General features: G+C 54.1%; 2 protein-coding genes across 6 annotated transcripts in view; one reads left to right on the top strand and one right to left on the bottom strand.

Moving 5' to 3' along the window:
- The window catches only part of MGAT5 (alpha-1,6-mannosylglycoprotein 6-beta-N-acetylglucosaminyltransferase), a 389028-nt gene extending 378178 nt beyond the window's left edge, over positions 1-10850 (top strand). For 2 of the 3 annotated variants that reach the window (XM_067025906.1, XM_067025908.1), the window contains 2 exons: positions 54-211; positions 6533-7123. In XM_067025906.1, coding sequence (XP_066882007.1) covers positions 54-211; positions 6533-6731 — 357 coding nt within the window. In that variant the 3' untranslated portion in view covers positions 6732-7123. Of the gene's footprint in view, positions 1-53; positions 212-6532 lie in introns of all 3 variants that reach the window. The other variant, XM_067025907.1, reaches the window with a different exon arrangement.
- A 3194-nt stretch (positions 10851-14044) lies between these two features.
- The window catches only part of TMEM163 (transmembrane protein 163), a 264965-nt gene continuing 253160 nt past the window's right edge, over positions 14045-25849 (bottom strand). For 2 of the 3 annotated variants that reach the window (XM_067027500.1, XM_059055366.2), the window contains exons 6-8: positions 24622-24733; positions 16196-16337; positions 14045-14789 (exon numbers count right to left, since the gene is read on the bottom strand). In XM_067027500.1, the coding sequence (XP_066883601.1) occupies positions 14729-14789; positions 16196-16337; positions 24622-24733 (315 nt within the window). In that variant the 3' untranslated portion in view covers positions 14045-14728. The remainder of the gene's footprint in view (positions 14790-16195; positions 16338-24621; positions 24734-25849) is intronic. The other variant, XR_010839320.1, reaches the window with a different exon arrangement.

The following is a 25849-nucleotide window of genomic DNA, read 5'->3' on the forward strand; positions in this document are numbered from 1 at the left end:
ACCCCCCACTTGCATCCCTGGTCCCTTGGCTGATGGTTTCATTGTCGTTCTAGGACTTCTGCCATGGGCAAGTGATGTGGCCGCCTCTGAGTGCCCTGCAGGTAAAGCTTGCTGAGCCCGGGCGGTCCTGCAAGCAGGTGTGTCAGGAGAAACAGCTCATCTGTGAGCCTTCCTTCTTCCAGCATCTCAACAAGGACAAGGACTTGCTGAAGTAAGTGCTGCAGCATGGGAGAGGCGGCTCAGCCTGCAGGTCGCCTCTGGGTCAGAGCTGGGTTGGGAGGGATGAGGTTTTCGTTTCTAGGCTCGTGGGCTGTTGGAATAAGATGTGGAAAAGGTTATAGCATGATCCCACCACCCCCTTCCACCCAGAGAAAGTTGGCCCAGCGCTTTTATTGTTAGGTCGATGAGGTCACCTGGCCTGCTGATATATTTAGAATTCCAATAGGGGTGTGTTTTGTTTGCATAAATAACGGGAAGTCGGGGCTTGGAGATGGCGGGAGGTGTTGTTTGCTAATTGGTACCCAAGAACCATGGGAACCGAGATGGGCACAGAACCACAAGCACGGACGGACCCGCCCCTGAGGTCCCCTGGCTGTAGCCAGGTCCCCAGAGTCAGGGAGTCTGGAAGGAATGAAAAATACGGGCAGGGAGCTAGCACAGAACTGCCTGCAGCAAATTTCCCTGCCACCTTCCCCTCCTGCAGCCCCATCTCCTTTTGCACTTTATTCCAGCCCCTTTGAGGGCATGAGCAGGCCTGGCTTTGCCGGGTCCCTGAGCAGGGGTGAGGGTGCAGCACTGGGCTCACAGGACAGAGTGAACCGGGAGGGACCTTCTCTATTGCTGGGATTTCTTTTCTCGTGCTGTTTGTGTTACTTGCAGTCACACCATTCATTTCCCTTTGCAGTGGCATTTTGAGTTTGGTGTTTGCACTTTGCAGATTTCCATGTGAAGTTTCTTCTGGCCTCTGACTCATGCCCCCTGTCCCTGCTGAATCTGTGCCCTGATATTTATCACACCCTCCCTGGGCCACAACCTGGTTAATTACCTGTCACCCCCTCCCAACCTTAAGAACTCTAATGCGGTGTTTTCGCCTGAGGGATTTGCTATCCCAGCCCTAGATATTCCGCAGAGCTGTGGTTCTGCCCCAGTCTTGAAGAGAATGTTTAAGGAACAGATTGGAGACTTCTCTGGAAGTCCAACGATTAGGACTCCATGCTTCCACTGCAGGGGGCACTGGTTCAATCCCTGGTTAGGGAGCTAAGGTCCTGCATGCCGTACATCTCCCCTCCAACCCCCCCCCAAAAAAAATAATAATAAGGCACAGAGTGGACTCAGGGCTCGAGGCTTGCTTGCCGGTCCCTGTTCTGGCTTCACACCCTTTTAGAGCATGTTGGCCAGTGTGCTCCTCCGTGCCCAGTGGTTTGAGCTGGCCTGATCCTGCCTGTAAGTCTTACTACCTTCAAGTGTGGTATAAAACCCTTTTTAGAGAGAGCGCGTGGTCTCTAGCATCACGCCTGCAGGGATGCTCTCCTGAGTGGAGATGTGGGCGATGCTACTTCTTCTCATTCTTTTTACATGAAGACCTGGATCATAGGTGGCCTCGATTCCACCATCAGAATAAAGGCCAGGCCAGCAGAGTCGGTTGGCAGCCTGCTCTGCAGCCAGTGAAGCCTTGTGAGAGGGAAGACTGGTCTGACGTCTGTGGGAGGCCTCTGATGGTGCCAGAAGCTTCCATCTCCAGAGCACGTATCCCAAATTCTAGGTCCGGGAGGAGCTTGCCACTTGCCCCTTTTGCAGACAGCTCCTGTAGCAAAGTGGCTTTCTGAGAACCCCGAGTGTCTCCCTCTGTTTGATGGGAAGTCTGGATGCACTGGGGGCAGACTACAGACCGTCTACACAGAACTGTCTACGTGCAGCCCCTGCCCCAGCTCTGGAGGAGGGAACCCGGACGGGACCCTCAGCAGCACCAGCTTCCCTGGCCAGGCCGGAGGCGGGGCTTCCGGGGCTCACTCGCTCTCGGAGAGCACGGGGTCCACCACAGCCCGCCCGTCTGCAGGGCCAAGGGCTAGGTCCTGCGGAGGCACAGAACAGGGAGCCAAGGAACCAGTTTCCTCTGTCCCCATCAATGTCCTCACCTGTGAGATGGGGACAGCCGAGGTAATAATGAGAGAAGATGCAGCTGGTGCTGCAGACAGAGCAGAAAAGCCCTGTCTTGCAGAGAGCTTGGGCAGTGGGGCAGGCCCGAGGCCACCAGGCTGAGACCAGAAACGCCAGTGCCCTGCCACCTCCCTGTCTGCCCTCCCCCATCTTCCAAGCTGAGCCCAGGGAGCAGAAGACCTTGGCACCAGGCCCTGTGCCCTGGGTTACTAAACGCCCCTCCCACCGCATCCCCGTGTAGATACGTGGGTTTTCTTCCTAGGAGGCCGCCGCGAATGCTGAGTTTGCAGTGGAGCCGCCTGAAGTTAATTTTCTGCGCGCAAGAGCCCTGGTGAATACCTTGCCTCTGCATTTGTAAATACCGCTAAGTTTGAAACCCCGGCTCTCTGGTGCGTCTGTTAGAATTCTCTTCAGTGAGGCACTCCTGGCTTATTCGTGTTCATGGCTGGTTAGCAGAGAGCTGCTGCTCTTGCTTCTCCAGCTTGGGGCCTGGCTCTGAGTTGAAGCTCCTCTCCGTCTTTGGGTGTCCCCGGCCTGTCCTCGCTCTGCAGTGTGCCTTGATGTGACTTAAGTAGAGCCCTTTGGAGCGCCCCGTGCTGTCGTCTTGAATCGGGGAGTCAGGCAGGGTGTGGTGGGAGTGATGGAGAGGCGACCACAAACTCCTGTGCACGGAGCGTGCGTGATTCGGGTGGGACCCAACCTGACCCAGAGTGGCCGGAGGACAGAGGCCCCGGGAGGAGCCAGAGTCTGGGCTGGTGGGACCCAGGGCGGGCGCACCTCGGCTTCCGAAATGGGAACGTGCGTTAGCGGCAGGCTTCCTTCGTGATGTTGCGACCTCTGCAAGTTGTACTTTCTAAAAGATTAATTTATTGAGTGTGGGTTGGTTGGTTTGAAGAACGGGAATTCTAAGGCATGAGGCCTGGACCGTGGGCAGGGAGGGGGCCCGGAGTCAGAGTGGTGGCGAGGGAGCTTGGGGAGACTTGGTGGATACAGGGCGCGGCTAAGGAGGATGGGGTGGGCGGAGGAGTAAGACTGGCCGGTGGGCCCTGCCTCCATCCCTTCATCCTGAGTTGGGTCTGCGTCGGGGGAAGGGTGGGCGGCTTCTCTCCTCTCAGGAGATAGGCAGCCCCACGGGAAGGGGGGCTTTGCCCTTCTCTTCTTCTTCAAGAGCTATAAACTCTACACTAAGGGCTGAGGGGCCTCGGAAGCCCCAGCTCCCATCCTGTGAGAGAAGCCACTGAGGCCAGCTGGAGAGAGGTGAGGACCACAGGGGCCCACAGAAAGGAAACAGCACACTGGGCCACAGGTCTGAGCGGGGAGTGTGTGTGTGTGTGTGTGTGTGTGTGTGTGTGTGTGTGTGTGTGTGTGTGTGTGTGTGTGTGTGTGTGTGTGTGTGTGTGTGCGCGCGCGCGCGCGCGCGCGCGCGCGCGCGCGCATGGGTGCACGTGTGTGTGCGGCACAGACATCCCAAGAACAGAGGGGCAGAAACAGCCACACGCACGCCCTGAAGAGGCGAGGGACCTCGGCAGAGCGTGAGGATGTACTCCAGCCATTGGGAAGGTCTCCTCGGCAACAGCTGAGGACTGTGACTCACTAGCTCAGCAAGGATGCTGGAGGGGCCTTCCCGACCGCCCAGGGCTTGTGGGACGGAGACCTGCAGCTAACAGAAGGGAGAGCTCCCCGGGGTAGGGGGTTGGGTCACACCCATGGCTGGCTCCGGCGCCCCTCAGCTAAACCTCTGGGGAGCTGCCTGGGGACGGGTCCCCTATGGCTCCAGGGACCACCTGCTGCCTGAGTGCTTCGTGGTCATCTCTGGGCATCGGCCCTGGGCTGGCTGCTACTGCTGCAGCCTCGTGGTCACGGGCTCATGTGCTCGCACCCCAGGAGGCTGGGCCTGGCGTCTGAGTCCAGGAGGCCAGGGGCAGGAGAAGGAGGAGGGTTTCTTCCTGGCTCCTGACAATTCTCCCCCCTGCCTCGGGGTCTGAGACGAGTTGTGGTGATTTCCACGCTCCTGACGAGTAGTGTACCAGGCAGATGGCTTGAGTTAAGACACAGCAGCTGCTGTGATTCGCCTAAATAAATAAATAGCATAAGCATAAATCTGGATCCCAACGCCACATTCCATATGGCAACATTTCATGCACTGTGGAGCTCTGGAGACCCCTTTTTGTGTTGGCCAGGAGGAGTGTCCCGTGAAGGAGCTGTTAGCCTCTGTCTCTGACTAAGGTTTCCTTTAGGAAACCCATAAGACCTCCACGTCCCACCTGCGCCATGCCCTCTGGGTGCCTCCATCTCCCAGCTGGGTTTCCTAACATCAAGGGTTACCGATCGGGCCACTTAGAGAAGTCGCAGAGCTCCCTGGTGACTGCAGCAGCAAGATGGGCCGGTGCTGCCCTCCTGGGCACCAGGATCCAGGCAGGGAGCCTCAGAGAGCTCACCAGAAGCCCCAGCATATGCACTGGGAACCACCAGATTAACACTGGCAGGAGGGCAGGTGGGCCCTGGCAGCTAGTTGGCGGGAGGAAGAGAAAAGAGGCTGCAGGAGTAATGGGGGTGCCAGATGCTCTTCCCCCAGCACTTGGAGGCTTTCCAGAGGCAGCAGGAAACCTCAGGTTCCACATCCAGATCCCCTCCCTATCAGCAAGAATCAAGACTTCCGTGAACAAAGCAAAATAGAGATGGTTGGCTTGGCATGTGTGTAAATTCTCACTGTTGGGCAAGGGAGGAAGGTGGCATAGCCCAGCCAGCGTCTGCTGGGGCAGGGCTATGATGGTAATCATGATAGTTCTTGTGTGTTGAATACTTCCCAGAGCTAGACTCTGCTAGCTGCTCTGTAAGCATTAATTTAATTCCTGGACCTTCCCTGTGAGGTAAGGATTCTTTATCCCCATTTCACGGAAGAGGAAACTGAGCCACAGAGAGGCTCAGTCATTGGTCCAGGGCCACACAGCTCATAAGAGATGAAGCCAGGACTCAAACCCAGATCTCTCTGGCCCTCCTATACCACCTTCTCTGAACTGGTCCCCATCAGGCATGTGGGGTACAGGGGACAAGGTGGGTAGGACCCAGGTACCCCAGGTAAGAGGTGAACTTATGTGGCTCTTCTTTGATATGAGGCCAACACTGTTGGAAACAGAAACATCTGGTTGTCTTTCGCCCCCCTCAGGCAGTGGTCCCAGGCTGAGAAAGCAAAGCCACAGGGGTCTCCAGCCCACAGAACTTTCACCTGTTGGGAGACTATGGCACAGGGGCAAGAACACAGACCTGGGATGATTCAGTCCCTGCTCTGTGCACCCAGAAACCTCAAGCTGGGGACAGGGCTGGGGCAGGGGTGTTACTATTGCCACCATCATCCAAGGTCCCGTGACTCAGGTCCAGGATGGCACCTTCCCCAGGAGACCGTCTGACTGCTCTCCAGTGGGGACTAAGGCCACATAACAGGGGTATCTTTAAGCCATTAATTGAGAAAATTAAACATAGTTGTTTTTGGGGTTTTTTTTTTTTTTTTTTGCGGTACGCGGGCCTCCCACCGTTGTGGCCTCTCCCGTTGCCGAGCACAGGCTCCGGACGCGCAGGCTCAGCGGCCATGGCTCACGGGCCCAGCCGCTCCGCGGCATGTGGGATCCTCCCAGACTGGGGCATGAACCCGCGTCCCCTGCATTGGCAGGCGGACTCTCAACCACTGCGCCACCAGGGAAGCCCTAAACATAGTTTTTGAAAAACATGTAAATAATGCATATCTTTCCCCCAGTCTCACTCCTCAGAAGTAAACATCACGTCTTTAGTGTGTAGTCTTTCATGACTTCTCTCCCTCCCCTCTCCCCCCGCTCTCACACACAACACACACACACACACACACACACACACACACACACACACACACACACACACACACACACACACACACACACACACACACACACACACACACACACACACACACACACACACTGTCAGCACACCGCGCACCCTGTGGTCGCCTGCCGTAGGAGGACAGCTCTCATGCTAGTGCTTGCATTTCCACCTCTCCTTCATCAAGGGCTGCATGTAACTCTGTCGGTACAGATGAGCCATAGTTGATTCAGCCATTTCCCACTTGCTGAGTGTTCAGGTTATTTCCAGTTTTTCTCCACTACAGACAGTGCTTCGCTAAGCAGCCTTGAACATACAGCCCCACACACGTGTCCAGGCACATGCATGCCTTTCTCGAGCCTGGATTTCCAGAGGTGAGAATGGCTGGGTCACAGGCTGGCTGATGTTTCATTTCTACTGCAGGAGCCCCAAACGAGCTCCCCAGGCCTCGGACGGTGGATGGGGGGAGCCCAGGGATGAGGATGACCCCTGCGTCTCTAACCCCTTTCTCTTCCCCCGCAAGGTACGAGGTGACCTGCCAAAGCTCAGAGATGGCCAAGGACATCGTGGTGCCCTCCTTCGACCCCAAGAACAAGCACTGTGTGTTTCAGGGTGACCTCCTGCTGTTCAGCTGTGCCGGCGCCCATCCCAGGCACCGGAGGATCTGCCCCTGCCGGGACTTCATCAAGGGCCAGGTGGCTCTCTGTAAAGACTGTCTCTAGCAGCAACCGGCTCGTCCCCGCACGCACTCTCCTGGGGAAGACGGTGGCTCCAGCCCCATCGGGGCAAGGCCGGTGGGCAGAAATCAATCATTCGGGGACTCTCGACAGAGCCTGAACTCTTTCCGGCGGGAGGTGTCGATTTGGTATTGCTTCCGCCGCGGTCGGAGCATCACAGCGGAGTTCTCACCAAAACAAAACGAGAGTCGACATCAGGCCGGGAGCCTGGCTTCTCCCTGGCACAAATTCATTTTTAATTTTGGAGGAGTTACTGTAGGGAGACTGTCTATGCAGCTGCTCCAGGGTAGAAAGAGAATCTCAAGATTCATTTAAATGAAACAAAACCAGAGGAGGAATTGAGCTAGTTGGAAAGAACTTCGTATGGGAACATTCCTAAACCCATTAACTTATTTATTTGGGAGGGAGGGAGGGAGGGAGGGGGAGCTGGGGAGGGCAGAGAGGGATTGATCACGTGTCCTGTAACGTCTTTGATTTTCCACTGTTGGCTATCCACCTTCACGATAATATTACTACTGTCTGCTTTGGGCAGGGTACACTGTGGGGTTGATGGCATACTTAAGGGCAGCTATGGGGACCTAGCTCCTCAAATTGGATGGTGGCAGAACAGAACAAATCTTGTGTGCTTGCCACACGGCAGCTAGGGGACAGGCAGCCCCTGGCGTGCGGGGGTGTGCCTGTGTGGTCCAGAGAGCCCACAGGGACCAAAGATGGGCTGCTTTGCAGCTAGAGGCTCCTTTCCTCCGTCCCACCCCATCCCCAGCCAAAACCACACTCGCACCCCCACCCACACCCACATACAACCTTGGCTGTAATTTCTGGTTAGGATTAAAAGAGCTACCCTTGGGGCTCATGGAGGCCGTGCTCTTTTCCCCTTAAGAGTTGTCCTCGAGCTGAGGTTTGGACGGGAGTGAAGCTGGTCCCTAAAAACCAGCGGCACCACTGGAGCTGGGTTCTAGACGGATGGGCTTGTGTTGTATTCCCTCTAATGTCTGGTGTCACTGAAGTCCAGGGAATGGTGCTCTTGGTGAACTTGATGCTGGCTCGGGGAGCAAGGGCAGGCCAGGATGCATGTGCACCATCCTGGCCGCTCACCTGTAAGTGTGGGTGCGGCTTGCAAGGGATAGGAATCTGATGCTGGCTTTTACTCCAGGCACAAAATATTTGTGGGGAGCGGGGTGGAAGGTGAGCCGCTTGGCAGGTTGAACCAAACCGTGGAGTCACCCTCCACCCCGCTTTTGTGTGAGTTTCCCCGGCCCTGCACACCTCCACCCCGTGCTTCAGTGCTGTGCGTGTAAGCGTGTTTCTGCGATGCCCCTGGCATCTCCGTACTGGTAAGAGTGAGCCCTCCTCTGTCTCCCCCTTATGAGCTGTCCCATGATCTCTCCAGCCCTCACTCATGCTTTTGAGTGCCTTGGTCGCCGAGCAGAGCAGCTGGGCAAGGCTAATGGCCTGGGTGGGGGGGCCTTCGCGACGTGAGGTTAACGTTAGAATTCTGCTTTCTGAGGACCAGATGGAGTGTGGAGACTTGAGTTATGGGAAGTTAGATTCCGCCTGCTTCTAGATTCTTCTTGGGTATAAAATTAATATCAAGTGCACAGCCAGCCTTTTTTTCTTAGACCCTCCGTGTGTCTTAATTGCACCTCCCATCTTAGAGAGTGGAGGGAAGGAGGAAGGGCAGCCAGGGTCTCCCCGACCCCATAGGTGGCCCACATGTGGCAGGGAGAATGCTGGCGGGGAGGTCTCTCTGCTCTGAGTGTGGATGCAGGGGCCCGCCCGTCACAACCTGGCTGAGAACAGCAACAAGGATGGAGGGTGTGAGTGCCTGGGTGCTTTGAAGCTTTGCAAGGGCGGTTTCCTGCAGTGGGAGGAAACAACTGCCATCCCTGCTGTGGGGAACTGCTTTTCCCTACAGATGGAACTCCTGGCTGCAGCCTCGCTAGTGGCAATTTGCTTGAGGGCCCAGACCTGCAATTCCTGGGCCGGTGCTGCCCTCTTCTGGGCTCTTCTGGGAGCTTCCAGTGCTGAGGGCGTGAGTGCCGGTGTTTGACCAGCAGGGGGGGCCGGCGGGCCGGGACCAGTTTCCCACTCTGCCAGATAAAGCCATTTTGCAAGAGAGAGCTGTCACAGCCAGCCGAGGAACTCTGAAAGCAAGGGAGTTGGAAAGCCCTGTTCTCAGAAAGATGCTGTGCCCGGCTTGTGTTCCAGAAGCTGCAGGGATTGTTTGCTGGCTGCCCCTGAGCTCAGGGACTCTCCGCCTTCTGGAGAGTTCCTCGTCTCCATGTCAGGACTCTCAGGTCAGGCAGCCAGGAGAGCACCTCCCCCATTTGAAGATTCCTGGGGCTTCCTCACATTTCCAGCAATGGAAGTAAGCCAGAGCTCTCTGCCCGCAGGGCTGCTACTCCTGGGGCAAAGAAACCCACACTCCAGTTCTTGAGGGCATTATGAACAGAGGCGGCGACACTGAATGTATACTGGCTCTCGGGCCTCCACACACGTGGCCCATGTCTGGTCAGTGACCCAAGAGGGCATTGGGATAGGGGCCTCCATCTGCCCTGCGCAGCAAGGGGTGCGATTCCTGCCTGCCCTGGGAGAGGAAGGCACCTCTCAGAGTGTGGGCTGGGAGCCTTCAATGGTTTTGCCAATGTCAATCTTAATAGAATCCTAAACCAATTAATTGCTAATTGATGACAATTTCACGGGGAGAGAAATCCCCAATCAGGATTAGTGTCTTGTGCTCTGAGCATCTCTCATCTCTTGCCTGGTCTTTAGTTTTCGTACATTTTTTTCCTAAAAGATTTGGGATTTTTTTTTTTCCTCCACTGTGATCCTAAGTTCTTAAAAAAAAAACTCGAGGGAAAACATTTAATTTATTAAAGGAGAGAAAGCTTTCCTTTGAAATGTAAAGACTTTTGGGAGTAAAGTTCCTGAAAGGGGAAACACTTCTCACACCAGTAAACACCTCACTTATTTCTTGTATGTAATTCGATTTGCACACGTACAATTGGAGAAGCTTTTTGCATTTTTGCTTAGATTGGGTTTTGTCACTGCTTATAGTTTACTTTTTGTGTGTTTTGCTGTATGTTTGGAGATATTTCTTTGGTGATATTTATTTTTTCTCTGAGGTGCCTTTTCACTTTTCTTTCGGGTTGGTTTTTGGAATGTGGGGTTGGTTTTTGGAATCTGGGTTTTGTTGAAGGAAGCTAGCAGACTCCTCCAGCTTGGAGATAGGACATGCCCTGGCATCACTGCGGGCAACTCAGGCTGGGTGCCAGAAATGCCCTCTAAGCCCCCCCTGGGCGTGTAGGGGCACATACACCCCCATGAAGCCACGAGAACCCCCAAGAAAAGGTCTGACTTCCTCCAGACCAGCCCATACCTTCCCAGGCTGTTCGGCCAGGTCTTTGGGTTTGTTTGGGGACTGCTGGTTGACACGTGCCACCCTGGGAGCTTGGTGAGGTCTGGCCGCAGCAGAAGACCAGCCCTACCTGAGGGGTTGCACTGAAGGGAAGCAGGCCCTGCTGAACTCATGGAAGCACTGGCCCCAAACCACTTCATCTGGTTAGCAGGATGAAGGGGAAGACATACGCACCCCCTTTTTTGTTTCTTTGGCAAACGTGGGGTTCGATAAAAGTGACTACTCAGCTTCCCGGTAAGCTCACTTTGGGGCACCCCAGTGCAGCTCACTTGTAGTGAAGCCACGAGTGTGACCAGGTAGACAAACTGTTCTGTTTATGGGTGGATTTGTGCTTTTTAGACCAGACCAAGGCAGGCCACCCCATTCTCCAAGGTGGTTTACCTAGATTGTGTATTTAATGGGGACATTGCCACCCTCTCCCATGCCCCCCGAATTCTTGATTTTTTAAAAAAAGGTCTGTTAACGACAGGCTCTGTTGTGTTACTCTCCCAAGCCTGGAATGTTTTATTTATTGAAAAATATTTTCATTTCCACACTGGCTTCATTCTAACCCCATCCATCCCTATGGGGCTGCAGAGCACCTTCATGTGAAGATATGGATGGATGTAGAGAGACTCAAGACTTCTTTAGGAAGGTAGGAATTTTCCTAAAGCGGAGGGCGGGTTCCTTTCCTTCTTGTGGGCTTCAACAAAAAAATGGAAAACCAAGTTTTTATAGCAAAAGGCCAAATTAGCTGTCTAGTGTCCGATGCAGAAAAAAACTACCCTAGCTTTCTTAGCACGTAGGGTTTTTGCGAGGATTCAGTTTAGCAGTGAATTAGCAGTGTTTAGCAGTGTCTGGCATATAGTAAGCCCTAGTAAGTGTTAAATATTGTTGTTATTCGCCTTTCATAAAATTCGAGAAAGAGCTGAGCTCACTTCTTATCATTGATTCAGAAGTAATACCTACAGGAGAATACTCCAAGTTGATGGAATGTTGTAGGACATGGTGGTGGAAGGTACCCGAGTCCTGTGTCCACCCTGCTGGTTAAAATGCACTGACTGGAAAATATGCCTGACTTCAGCCCCAGATGGAACTGGGCCACAAGAATTAGCAAACTGAACATAAGAGGATGACCTCTGGCCACATGCTGGACCGCACCCCACTCTTATCTTCTGGACCCTTCCAGGGTTTTTCTTTGCAGGACTTGGTGAGCTGGAAATTAAAATGAATTCTCTGACAGACTGTCCCCTTAAAGTTACCCATCTTCCTCTGAAATGCAATGATAGAGGCGTTTCTGTTTTTTATTGAAGGGGAAAGGAAATGACCAATTGAACTTAATCGCTCCCCAGGAAGCCCCTTTTGGCGCCCCCTGCTGGCCAGGGTGGCTCCTGCACTGTCCAGTCCAAGAGGATCAGCCTGGTTAGTCGTTACGTTTCTCTCACATTAAAGGTTATTCTATGGGAGTGGCAGGGGCGTCTTCAGAGCTCCAAGAGGCTGCTCGGGGCTTAATGATATTTTCCCAGATCACCTGAATGTCAGTTTGTGTTTTTTGTTTTTGTTTTTTTCCGGGGGTGGGGGGGTTGGTTTCAGCCTCTTGCTTCCCTAGATAGGTTTAGAATTTTATCTCCTCTCCTATCTTGGCCCTATTCTGCATAGATTACATTTGTGGAAAATGGAGGAATATGTTGGAGTCCGGTGTCTTTTTCAGATCCTTTGGATTCTCTTCAACTGAATCAGCAGGTCATTTAAGATTGGAATTTACCTTCTTCAAAGCATCATTGCCTCTATTTTTCCCAGATCTTGTGGAGCCTTCAGATTACCCCCCAACCCCCTGCATCCGGTGAGGCACGGCAAAGGGACGCAAGGGGAGCCGTGCGCTCGTGCGTCGGGCAGGGCTCTGTCTGGGTCCGTGGGGGCAGGGGTGGTGCTCCTGGAGGCTCAGAGCCTTTGCGGTGCTGGAGGGCTCCCTGGGCCGGCCAGCCAGGAACCCAGCACAGGCAGCCACCTCTGGCACAGCTGAGATGGAGCACACGTGGGACGCCTTTGCTCACCGGCCTGCCCGGGTATGAACGGGACGAACAAGAGCAGAACAGTCTATGCCAAAGGAGACGGTGACGTCCTTTCTGCTGTAGTTGCTGTCACAGCCTTGATGTCTGTAAGCTAATGGCCATTCGCGTCTGTGTCTTCAGCCAGCTCCTGGTACAACCATTTTCTACTGTTCACTTCTGGGGTTAAGTAGTACAGGATTCTGCAAATAAGGTGTTGCTGTCAAATGTACTGTACCGGCGTAGAGAGCACTGCTTTGTTTTCCACTGTTGTAGAGAAAACTAGGGAGAACTTTATTTTTCAATAAACTTTTCTTGTGTGACAGATGGAAGTGATTTGGGGGGCAGGGCGGGTGGGTACCAGGGCGCCAGCAGGACCCCGTCCAGCTGCATCCCCCAGCGGTGGCAGCCACTGACTGCGTTTCACCGTTTGCGGGTATGCTGCTGAAAATGCTGATGGGAAGGTAGGTTTAAGGAATTGGGGAGGTGGGGGGCTCACTATGGAATACCCTTTCCCTTGTATCATCACACCCACCAGTACTAATTGCAGAGCACTCTCCCTGCCCTCCACTCACCTAGAAGGAAATTGAGTTTGCAAGTAGACTGTTGTTTTTGTTTTGTAGGTAACTGTACTACGTCAGATGTTTAAAAATCTTGAAGGATGTGCTAGCAAGATAGCCCTTAAGAGGCTATCGGAGGGCTTCTTAGACCTGGAACATGTTTCCCCACTTCAGAAAGAGCACTTTGACCCCAGGGCTCAGTGTGGTCCGTGAGCACAGGCCTTGGGAACAAGGAAGTTCAAGTTCATGCTCCCACCAGGGGCTTGTTGTGGGGATGGTGGAGGGCTGTGATGCCGCCTCTCTGAAGCTGGTGACCGTCTGGTTGCTGCCCAAAGCAGAGACACCATGGGAGACAGCCGGCATGTTTGATGGGACACACGTCCCCAAGAAAGGTGAGCATAACTTGAGTGCCTAAGTTTGGGGGATGCCACAGCATAGCTGCCACTATGGGAACTATATCAAACAGTAAATACAGGGAGAAAACCTTCAGAAAAGAAACCTACTGAATCTTGCGTTTCCCAGACCTGGACAGTGTCCATCTTTCCTGTGCAACATGGTAACAGCCCATAGAACACGCCTCAAAATGCTGTTGTTTTAATCGGATGCTTTCACCAGGCCTTTCTCTCCAAGGTCAGCGACCTCTAAGAAAGGACCGCACCACCTCCCCTTCCCCAGGCTAAGGTAGCCGAGGGGCAGGGCACGACCATCCCAGGGCGGGGGTCAGCTCCAGGCACCACCACATGGACATATGTGGCTACTCTCTTTCTTCCCCTTCCTGAGAGGGGGGTGAGCCTGACCCCCCCCACCGACACCCCATGCTTCACCCACAACAGTGACAACCTTCACTGACACCTCCCCGTCACCGTCGCCCGGACAAGCAGCAGTGCTAGAGGTACAGAATGTTGCGTGTGAGGAGACTGTTTTGTTTTGTTTTGTTTTGCGTTCCGCGGGCCTCTGACCGTTGTGGCCTCTCCCGTGGCGGAGCACAGGCTCCGGATGCACAGGCTCAGCGGCCACGGTTCACAGGCCCAGCCGCTCCGCGGCATGTGGGATCCTCCCAGACCGGGGCACGAACCCGTGTCCCCTGCATCGGCAGGCAGACTCTCAACCACTGCGCCACCAGGGAAGCCCACGGGGAGACCATTTTTTTGTGTGTGTGTCTTTAACAGAATCTAAAGAATCTATGCCTAACGCTGCATAAACCGAGAACAGCTTGTTCCTTACGACGTGAACAGACTGTAATGTACCATTACCACTTCACACAGCATATAGATAGATAGCTACATATATGGATAGATTATATAATTATTTATTACAAATAAACTAGTTTCACACCTCTCCAAAAGGGATCCTGTGTTTACAGGTAGTTCGGGTTGTGAATGTACAAGAAAGGGTCAGGGGCTGAGTTCGACCATGCAAAAGCTCACACATCTATCACGAAGCACTTTAAAAATAGAATGGTCTCCTCCTTTAGAACAAATCCGGTGTTTAGATTGAGGATTAGTAAAACAGTACGAAATGAATGAAATACATGGACAGAAATTTAGGGAGTGATACAGGGTTGAGGGACCAGAGGGTACGGTTCTTCTCAAAATCTGCCAGGAGACTCCGGGCCCACGTGGAGGAGCGAGGAGGTGGGTCTGGGGAGCTGCTATCCGTTTGAGGCTGGGAGCACCACAGAGGCATTCCACCGAGCAGACATCGTATCCTCCCCACACGAACCTTTTTACTGCAGAAGATGGAAAAGGTCAGTCCTCCCGCTGGAGACGGGGGCCTGCTCCGTGCTCACTGTCCTACGGTGTTAGGCGGGGGCAGTGGAGGGAGGGCAGCAGTGCAGTCCGACCTGCTGGGGAGACCTGGTTCCCTTGAGCACAAAGAAATTGTTCAGTTAAACATCAGTACCGTCTGCCTGCATGGAAACCTCTCGTGGTCCTGACAGTCCTCATGCAGATGCAGGGCAGCCGGCCCCGGCCACCTTCACTCAAACATCTCGTAGTGGCGTGTCTGCCTCACCCTGGGCACCATGTCGATGAGAAGCCTGCGAAGAGAAGGGCCGGTCACCCCAACACAGTCACTCCGCAGCCCTGGGCTTGAGCACTTGGGAAACAGATGGGGGCTTTCTGTGTTTTATAAATATAATTCACATACTATAGAATTCCTACAATTCTGCAGTTTTTAGTATCTGTGAACATCACACCCACCTAATTCCAGGACATTTTCATTGCCCCCCAAAAAAAACCCCGTGCCCTCTAGCGGTCACTCCCCACCCCATCTCCCCATGACAACCGCTAACCTACTCTCAATCTCCATGGATTTGCCTATTGGGGATGGTTCCTATAAGTGGAATCATTCAAGACGCAGCCTCTGGTAACTGGTTTCTTTCATTGGGCGTGTTTTCGAGGTTCATCCATCAGTAGCATGAATCGGTATTTCATTCTTTTTATGGCTGAACAAATACTCCACTGCATAGCTCCACCACATTTTATTTATCCACCAGTTAATGGACACTTGGGTTCTTTAAGACCCGCATACGTTGGGCATACGAGTTGTCTCTACTTTTTGTCCACTGTGAATAATGCCACTATGAATGTTCACGCATAGGTGTTTGCGTGGATGTGTGTTTTCGTTTCGCTGGAGTATATACCGAAGAGTGGGATTGCTGGGCCAAATGGCGGCTCCGTGTTTAACGTTTTGAGGAACTGCTAAACTATCCCCAAAGCGGCTGAACAATTTACATTCCCACAGGCAAGATACGGAGGTTCTGATTTCTCCACATTCTCACCAACTCTTACTGTCTCTCTTTTATTATAGCCATCGTAGTGGGAGAGAGGAAGCATGTTAACATGTAAAAGCTCAGCGCCTTTGAGAAACTTCTCTTTTCAAAGGCCGACTCCAGCCTAGATGCTGGATGCAGAGCCAGAGAGATGCCTGCTGGGCACTTCTTCAGTGAGAGGCCTCAGGCTGGGCTAGAACCAAGTCTACATGTAGCCCTTCTGCACCGAGTCCCTTTTGTAAAAAGTTCTCTAAGTGTGAGGTCCTGGCATCTGCAGCAGGTGGCAGAGGGGGCTTTAAGGGTGAGGACACCCCCACAAACGCCTCCCTGGTGCATCATTACGACCCTCACTATAGAGAAAGAAAGGGGCACAAATCTTTAGGCACGAACGGTTAAAAAGGGAGGACCATTCAGTGAACTATAAAGACAGCAGACAAAAGCGGACCCTTTGTGGCTGAAAGCCTAGGCCCCTGGGTCCAAGTCCTTGCCTCACTTCTGTCCCAGCCACCAGAGTATGTGACGGCTGCAGGGGGCTTTTCCAGTCTCCTGACCTCCCCCGGGGGCGAGAGGACCTGTGACCTGAGGGGGTCACAGGTACAAGACATGATCGTCAGGGGTGGGAAATATAGCACCCATGGCCGCCAGGAGAGCAAAGAGGAAACAGCACTTACTTGACCCCGTAGGCGAATATGGTGAGGCCAATCAGCACTCCGATGCTGCCGTCCAGGTACCAGACCGCTGAGTTGTGCTTGAACACCTCGGCGCTCAGAAGAATGGAGAAGCCCATCACGGCCCCCACGAGGGAGTTAAACCCTGGAAGAGAAGCAGAGAGGGCCTGAGGGCAGTGCCCAGGGAACTTGCTTAGCCACCAGGAAAACTACCCAAATGCCAGGCATGCCTCTGCATCCCGGAACGTGTACTGGAAGGGATGTTCCAGAAGCACTTCTCGGGTGATAGCAACCACCTCAGACACCCACATGGTTTGACACGTCTCTGCTCACACGTCACCAGAAACCTCCCTGGATGGAGCTGTCACCCTCACTGTCCATCCCCTGCCAGCCACCATGCCCAGGGGACAGCCTGTGTATGGTTCCTGTCGTCTTCCTCCCATGCCCTAGGAACACAGGTCTCCAGAGGGGCAGGGGCACCAGGCCTGCCAAACACACAGGGGACATTCAATACTCAGTGACTCACATCTGTCCAGTGTCTGCTGGGCAAGTACAGAGCTGGGATCGTCTCAACCCTGTGAAGTCAGGTTATCACCCTCGTTTTACCAATGAGAAAACTAAGTTGACCGGAGTGAGTGAGGTTTAATAAACTGACCAGGGTTGTACAGATTGAGAGGGTGCAGGGCTGGGATTCTGCCTGAACTCATGATCTTTCTCTGCCGTGTCTCCTAAGTCACCCAAGGATTTTTGACTCTCCAGGAAGGAAATGCAAAGACTAGGAGGATTAGCTACCTGGTTGCAGAAAGGGCAATCCAACCAGAACTGGAGCTAACAGATGTGGATCACCGTCTCCTTTCACAACACATCACCTCAGTGGGTCCCCGCGACTGAGGCATCGCACTTCCAGTCTACCTGTGGGTTTTCCAAGGCCACATGGGAAGGGAATGGTTTAGAAGGGGCTCCTGGGGTCTCGCCATGCTGTGAGCCACAAGGCTCCTCGCCTGCCCCAGCATAACTGGGGCCTGAGAGCAGCTGCAGGTCCACGCTGCCCGGTGGTCCCCTGGCAGCTGCCCATGCAGGCCAGTAACCTCTCTGACAGCAGGCCTGCTCTATGCCCTGGCAACTCCGCCTTTCCTGGCAACTCCGCCTGGGTAAAGGCGCCAGGCTTCTGCTGAATAACCTTAAATGCACTCACTGTGGGCTGCACCACTGCGGGGGTGTGGGGTGTTCTAAATGAAGAGCTGGGGGAGAGGAAGAAGAGTGTAAGGTAAAGATGACTTAGGCTAAGCCCTTTCTCAGGATCCACAGGGTAGACCTCAACAGGCTGCCCCTCAACGATGGGACCGAGATGAAGCTGGGCCTACGAGGACGGCTCTGATTGCCTGTTGCATCACACCCTCTTCTCTCCCCTCAAATCTCCATCATCTCCCCACTCCAGGTCTCAGCTGAGGACTCGGCCTTGTACTTCTTAGAGCACACAAGCTCAGACACCAACACCTCATCTTCCCAACACCAAGTCCACACCACCCCCCTATGCCTGCTGCCCTCACATACTCAGCTGCTTCTCCAGTTACCGCCATTCCTACGTAAGACTGGCGCCTTCATCCCTGTTCACTGAAGGGCTTTGCTCTTGAATTTCTCCTCCCTCTCCTGGGTCACTCCCACTGGGAGAAATCTTAGCATCATCACCCACCTCCACCTCCTTCCTTGACCCACCACACGATCCCCCTTCACGACCGCACTTTGCAAAACTCCCTGGAGAGCTGGCTACCCCATCACACCTTCCATTCTCTCTTCACCCCCTCCCACACAGGTCCCTCCGTCCTCCCAGTGCTGCCCTGGTCCTGGATGGCTCCCGGCTGCCACAGGCCGTGGGTAACGTCTCGTCCTCATCGTACGCCCTCCTAATAAGAACACGTCTCTTCAGCCTCAAGTGACTGCGCTCTGCTGCTTTCCCTCTTTGCACTCTTAGCTGCCCCTTCTCAGTCTCCTTTGCTAGACCCTCCTCCTCGCCCCATCTGCATGCCTGGCTTAGTCCCCTGAACACTTCCTCCGCCTATATTCTCCGGCCAGGTCCTCACCTCCATCCCATAAGCCAGCATCTCCCTAGCTCTCTTGCGTCCTGACCTTTCCCCTCAGCTGCAGACATGGAAGCATCTCAAACTGAACACGCTCAGAGCAAACACTGCTGCCTCCCAACGACTCACCCTCCGGCCACGCTCTCTGTAAACAGCGCCCCCGTGCACCTAGCTGCTGAAGCCAAACACCTAGGAGCCCAGCCTGGACTTTTCTCACATCCCGAATCTCGTCCACCCATCAAGTCATTCTTGCCAACTGTCACCCCCGAAACCCGCCCCCAGTCCACCCCCTGCCCGCATCCCCCATCCTCACCATGATTCCTCTCGCGGCAGCCAGACTGACCTCTGTAGCGACCAGCAGCCCAGTTCTGAAAACCATCCAGCCTCTTCACGGTGGGCGAGTCCTGCGGTGACCAGCCCCTCCCTCCTCGGCCGCACCAGGCCCGCCGATCCGCTCCTCGTCCCCCCTCCGGCCACGCCGCCGCCTGCAGCCGCCAGCCCTGGCCTCCCCACCCCCCAGGCCTCCGCCGGCCTGACCCCTCGTCCTGGGGCCTCCCACACTGCTTCCCCAGCCTGGACTCAGAGGCCCTAAGGCCGCTCCTCCCTCCGCCAGCCACACCCTCCTACCGGCGCGCCCTTGCTGCTGCTTCGAGGTTCTCCGGGGCTCTGCTCTCGCTAACATGACATTTTTACCATTTTTCTTTTTGCAGACATCCCTCTCTTTCCCACCAGAAATGCCGGCATAAGGACAGGAGTTTTGTGTCTCTCCTTGCTCTGCTCCAAGTCCCAGCACAGGGGCTGGCACTTCTCGGGGACTCGACTGATCGCTGCATTAAATACTGAGTTAACAGACGGAGGGAAGGGGGAGGGGAAGGCATGGACATGGCCTTAGTCATGGACTCCCACCGGCCGGGCTGGGCCGTCCCGAGGGAGAGAGGAAGCCACCGCTGCCCAGGCTCTGGGGGCCTCCCTGCCGAGGAGGGCCTGCGGCTAGAGCTCTGGGGAGGCAGCCCCCACGAAAGGTGGAGGATTTACCCCTGAACTTCAGGGTGTGGGCTGGGGCCCCCTGGAAAGCCAAACTTCCCCACTGGCTTCCGAGGCTCTCCACAAGGTTCACAGCTGGCGGAGCCTTCCAACCCAGTTTCACCTCAATACAGGTGACATGGGTTAGCAAAGGCGAACCCTTCCACCTTCCTGCCACCGGGGACCATATCCTCTAGAGGCCTGTCCAGCATCAGCTTCACCTGACATGTGTCCCACCAGTGCCAGGTCCCAAGGCCAAATCTCTAAGCCTTCCACCTTCGACCGACAGGAGACAGGCGCCCTTCCCCATGCTACGTCCTGGCCTCCCCTTCTCAGGGCCGCCCTGGGACAAGGCTGCAACCCAGGCCCCTGTGGCGTTAGTTTCCGTAGCTCCTCCGAAAGCACTCAGCGTGCTCCCCCCATCTCTGTTTGCCATGCAGCTCATGTAGCTGACTCCACTCCGCCCTTCTGTCACCGCAGAGTCTCTCCCGGCTCCTCGCACGCAGAGCGCTTTGGAACTCCCCCCTCTCTGTCCTGCCCATGGTTTTGGCCTCTGCATATCACACCCTCAATTCTGCTTCCATCTCTCCCCAAGGAGGGGGACAGTGGGTCGACTCTGAGACGGGGGAGGCCATATTTCTCTCCTGTCTTCTGATACATCAGGATCATCAAAGTATTTCCCCTCTCCCATTAGAAGAGGCTGGCATTTACCCTCTTGCATCTGGCTGTCCCTTGAATCTCCCTGTTCTTTTTAACAAATGGAATCAGACCAGTCCTCTTTAAAAAAAAAAGTCTCTGCAGCCCACGTTTTTTCTCAGAAGGCCACCAAAAGCTTCCACAGAGACCACTACTCCATCAAGGGGCTACCTGGGCTGGAGTTTACCTCTCAGGCATCACGTTGGGGGAATTTTGTTTTTGGGGGGGTGGCTACAGGAAAAAGGCAGAGACAAGCTGGAGATGGCTGCTGCCCCAGGGCAGACTGGAATCCTTTACTCTTCTTTCTCCATCTTTATCGTGGGTACCAGTGGGCCCCCGGGGCCCCCAGAGAAGCCCAGAGGAGCTCAGAAAGGCTGCAGAGGGTGGGAGGTTCCCCCAGACGGCCACTAGATGTCCACTCACTCCACCAAGTCACCGCGCTCTGCCAGCCAAGTACCCACCAGCCTCCCCTTTCGACAGTGTGGGGACCCACCCACCCCATGCAGACTCCGGACGGTTGACGGCTGCTGGAACTTTCTTTCACCTTTTTCACCCATACCTTCCAGGAGTCTCTGACCTGCTCCACTCTGGCCACCTGTGGTTATGACAGAGCCTGGCTCATTTCAGCTGCACCTCTTATGAGCCTGTGCGGGGAAGCAGCACACCCAGACTGGGGGACGCCTCTGCACCCACCCTGCCGCCTCCTTCAGAATTTTCGAGGCTTCCTAGCGGCAGCTACTCCTCAGGAAGGACACTGAGCCCACAGGGCACCCGTCTTCCTGACGAGGCACACAAGGCCCCATCAGTCACTCACCTCTGGGCCGCTGTTCCCCACCCCACCCAGGCCCATACGCTTGTTCTATCTGCCTGTTAAAACCAGGGCTCTTGCCAAAAATAAACGCTGTCATCATCTTAGAAAACAAAATAATGTCTGAGGCGATCTTGATTAGAGGCTTTAACAGTCTGGCTTTGATGAATAGACAAGAATCTGTGTAATTAAGCACACATTAATTTTACGCAGGAAATTCTGACTCAAAGTTGTTCATGTACTTGAAAACAACCACAGACTCTTGATACTTTAGAACAGTCAACCCAGGCCCCTTAACTCGGGTTTCCAGCTGTCCTGCAGGCAGCACTGGAGCCCGGCTGCTGGCCCCTCGTTCAGAACTCCCCCCAGGTACCTTTCCACAATCTTCCTCTGTCTGATTTGTAGTATTAACTTGCTGCCCCAAATCCTTTTGCCTTAAATAATACAAAGCCAGCTTCAGCCTGGTCCTGATAGTAATGATCCTATGCTGACTAAATATCCAAAGCAAGAAAACCAACCAGACATGATTTCCTGCGCTGCGCTGCACAGCGTGGGGAAGGAAGTCTGGAATTTACCCGCACCATTGTTGTCCCCATTGCCCTGAAGACCCGCCTCCTGACTGTAAGGGCACCACCCAGGGACACAGGGGCAGTACTTCCATGCTGCTCTTGAACCACGGAGAGGGGTCATTACAAAGAGAAGTGGACGGTATAAGTGCAAACGGCTCCACCAACAGGGTGGCGCAGCCTGGCCCGGTCCACACAGAGCTCCAGCTTAGCAACCAGCCGCCTCGCCGGGTGACAGGTGAGACCCGCCCGCCCGGCCTCCCTCCCAGCACCAGAAGCAATTGGCTGGGCTTGGAGAGAAAGCACTTGGCCCGGCCCCCTGCCCTGGGCCGGACCAACAGTCACGGCAGGCAGGCGTGGCTCCCAAAGCCCAGCCAGAGCCAGCCCCTGACCTCCCCACGTGAGGGAAGAACAGAGAGGAGATACTTACAGATGGTTCCCTAGTTCTGCTAATCAATGAATGAGGAAAATCGGGATCCCAGACAAGGCAATTAGCAGGAGGCTGTAATTACCGCCGCCTATTTAGCTGACGCTCCCACCAAGCGGGGGACTGCGGAGTGCGCCAACCATGCCCCCTGATGGCGGGGAGGGAGCCCTCATGGGTGACAGGCTAGGGGACCTGGGTGCTGCCTCAGCTCTTTGCAATAGCGCCCTCTGTCTTGCTCTGCCTGTCTGTCTCTCCTCAACCTCCACAGCCAATTCATCCCCAGCCCTGCCCATGTTATAAATATCACCCACCCTTCCTCCATTCCCCCATATCCCCACCCCCGACCCAGGCCACCACCCTGAGAGCTCCTCAGAGACCTCTCCCCTCCCTGAGGCCTCTCCGCTCTGTTCTCTACCTTGATGGCCACGAGTCTCTTTTTAAAAACATCCATCATGTCACCTCCTCGCCTGTTTAAACATTTAGCAAAACATCCAAAATCCCACACCTGACCTAACGTCCCGAATGGTCCGCCCTCGCCCACTCGTCGGGGCCCCTCATCCTCCCCTCTCTCCTCTTACGCCGCGGATGCCCCAGGCCCCCTCCCAACTCGGCTTCCTCTGCCCCAGGAGTGCCTGTCCCCGGCTTTCCGCCTGTCGGTGGGACAATTTTCACTTAAACCATCCACTTCTCTTTGTAATGACCCCTCTCCCTGGGTCAAGAGCAGGATGGAAGTACTGCTTATGCACGTGGATGGTTTTGTATGTGAAGATGATGTGACATCAGGAGTTATTTCATTAGAAAACACATACTTCTCATCAGGGGCTTCTCTCACACCATACAAAATGGTGGGACGTAAGAACAAGTGAAGCCTAAATAGAAACAGCATCTGGAACGCCTATACAGCGTTAGGTGAAGTCACCAGTCGAGGGAGGGGCACCCACTGTTCTGAGAAGAAGGGGGTCAAGCCCCGTGGTCATGGGTAGGGAGGGGACAGGGCCTCCTGCCTGGCGGCCTGGGAGGAAGGTCTGACTGCCGGGTCCACATTCAGGCTCCCGGCCCAGTGTCTCGGCTGCAATCATCTGAATACAGAAGGTGCTGATATCTGTAAGTCAGAGGGGCTCTCTGACTTAAGGGATCAACTCAGGGGAGACAGAGGAGCGCCTGCTGGGTACTCACCACCTGGAGCCCCGAAAACTGTGCTGACTGGTGCAGCTTCCCCCAGGCCTGTCTTCCCGTCCCTCATGTGCAAGGTAAAGAGACTTGGAAAGGAAGGAACAGAACACGTCGCTGGAGATGCGAGGTCCAGCCAGACCTCTGCTCTGTTCAGGCCTAAAGGGTGCAGGCAGAGCTGTGCCCCTCAGAGCAACAGAAAGGAACCTCAAAGGTGGCTGGAGAACCCACACCTGAACTCCTGGTTAATGCTCTCAGCACAAGGCCGCCCGTGCTCTCATTCTTAAAAAAAAGGAGGATTCCACAGCCAGAGGAGGCGTTTTCTTTTCCAGCTTAAAAAACACCAGACCACAAAAATCACAGGGAGTGAACACTTCTCCCCCAATCCTGGAAGCATCAGTTTGACCTCCTGCCTGCCTGCCCCGCCGTGCAGAAGCCCAGCTCCACACACGGCAGGGCATCAGCACAGGATGGGGAGTCCAAGTCCATACCGTGTCACCATGCTCATCACTTGGGAGAGAAGGGCCCTCTGACTGCCACCCGCCCCGTCCTCAACGGATAACAGCTACCCACACGTGACTGCACCCACGTATTTCACATAGGAGAGAACTCTGAGAATTGGAGGAGGACGGAGTGGTTCTTTCCTTAAAAAAGAAATCATGGGAATTCCCTGGCGGGCCAGTGGTTAGGACGCAGCACTTTCACTGCTGGGGCCCGGATTCAATCCCTAGTTGGGGAACTAAGATCTCACAGGCTGTGCAGCATAGTTGGGGGGGGTGGGCAGGGGCGAAGAAAGAAAGAAAGGGGGAGAGAGAGGGAGGGAGGGAAGGAGGAAGAGAGAGAGAGAGAGAGAAAAACCTAACAACCTCTGCTCTCTGCTCTACTTTGTGCAGGCACATCCACCAACCCACCAGCTTTTACCCTTGGACCTCCCACCCCAGGGCACAGGGGCTCAGGTCCCTACTCCCGACCCCCAGAAACTTCACACACCCCAGGATAAAGAAAAAGAAGACAGCCAGGCAGTAGAGTCCATCATGTCTCTAGTTTACATGCCAGCACTAGTTTGCAAAAACGGAAACGTGCTTTCTCTACTTTCACACATCCTTCTCTGTCAGCCCAAAGGCCACGCAGGAAGCTCCTCCTGACCCACAGGACACAGAGGGACACTTCCGCCTGGTTTGGGTCTTAAGCAGAGAACACAGGGCTCATTTCCCTGGAGAAACCCTGGTCACTGCAACTTGAACTCCCAGGTAAGCGTTTCACTAGCTGGAGGGGGAAACGGGCGTGGATCATTCACCACAGAAACCTGCATAGAATCCAGGGAAGACATTTACTTTTTATTTGGAGCAACGCACATCAAATGCAAGGCTCTGGGAAGCCCTTTGTGCTCCATGATTAAGAGCCTGGGGGAGCCGTGAGCCACCATGGCAGGAGGTCCCGGTGGAGGTGATTCAGGAAGAGTGTATTCAATTCCTAGGGCACAAGACATCTGCCCTGACAGGAAACCCTGAGAATCACTAAACAGCCTGGGTGGAGGGGAGGACAGTGAGAAACAGATTCCAAATTGTTGAGCTCTTCTGCAAGAAGAGCAGCTAAAAGTGACCCAAACGGCACCTTCCCTCACTGTGAGCTCAGCCCCTAGACACACTGGCCTTACTCACCATCGGTTATGAGGGCTCTGCTGGTCAGAACCTTCCCCAGCATAAACTTCAGCACAGCCAGGATGCTGCAAAGGATCCCACTTAAAATGGAGACGCTGAACAGGAAATCATCCTAGAAGAGAAAGTTCCAGATTTCAACAGTTCAGCTCAGGCTAGAGCAGATTGCAAACCGCTGGCCTTTGTTCCCAAAACAAATAAACCATCAGTGGAGTACGCTGCCACCAGGTGGAGTATATTGCTTGTTTTTATACCTCAGTTACCTGTGTCACTGGGAATCGAAAAAGATGATCAAAAACAAATAATCCAGACTTATATTTCCTTAGAAACCGATTACATACTTCTTTTCCTGTAGGAGGTTCCCCCTCCCGCTATTCTGCCCAAATGGCTGGCAATCACTGATCGATAACGGAGTTGGTCAAATGCTAAAAATAGTGACTTCTATGTAGAGTTTTCCATGGAGAAGTCAAAAAGCAGCCGACTGCAAAGTCCGGAACATGTAAGTAGACCACTGGCCTAAGAACAGCGCCCGCTGAACTTGCCATGGGGTCCATTATGGCTGGAGCGACTTATAACCATATTTTTTCCTTAACTTCGCACAAGCAACTGGAAGTTCAAATATAGCCTTCAAGGTGGGAAAAGGTATCTAAAAACAGAGTCTGCTATTGATATTTTATCTTAGCACTTCCTATAAGTTGTTAGCTTACCTTTGCAAGCAAATGCACGAGTCACATATGCAAAAGCGAGTAGCCGTATATCTATCTCCTGACAGCAGGGCCCACAGGGCCTCTCAGCTTGGGGCTCCCAGGCATCACTCCCATGAAACACAGCCTCCAGATTCCCCAATATTAAAATGCCACTGCCAGCAGAAATCTCACAAAGCATCATATATACTCAAAGAAATAGGATTCCTTGAGCTGTTTATTAGTCAAATAACAGAAAGCTGGGAAAGAGGGAAGACAGCCTGTTTCCCCGGGTTCAAAACTCAGCAAAGTGATCTGAAAAATCACCCTGCTGGAAACAGGGCATCTGCAAAGCATCAAAGCATCTCCCCCAAGGGAACTAAGATCCCACATGCCACACGGTGCAGCAAGAAAACAAAAACAAAAAGCACCTCCTCCACAGCACTCATCAATGGTGGTTGGTTTTAACAGATGTCCACAAATCCTGTGCTACTCCCTCCCCAAAAAGGCACAGCTTAATGCCCTCCTCCACCGAGCGTCGACTGGAC

Source organism: Kogia breviceps, chromosome 2 (assembly GCF_026419965.1).
Source record: "Kogia breviceps isolate mKogBre1 chromosome 2, mKogBre1 haplotype 1, whole genome shotgun sequence".
Classification (NCBI taxonomy): Eukaryota; Metazoa; Chordata; class Mammalia; order Artiodactyla; family Physeteridae; genus Kogia; species Kogia breviceps.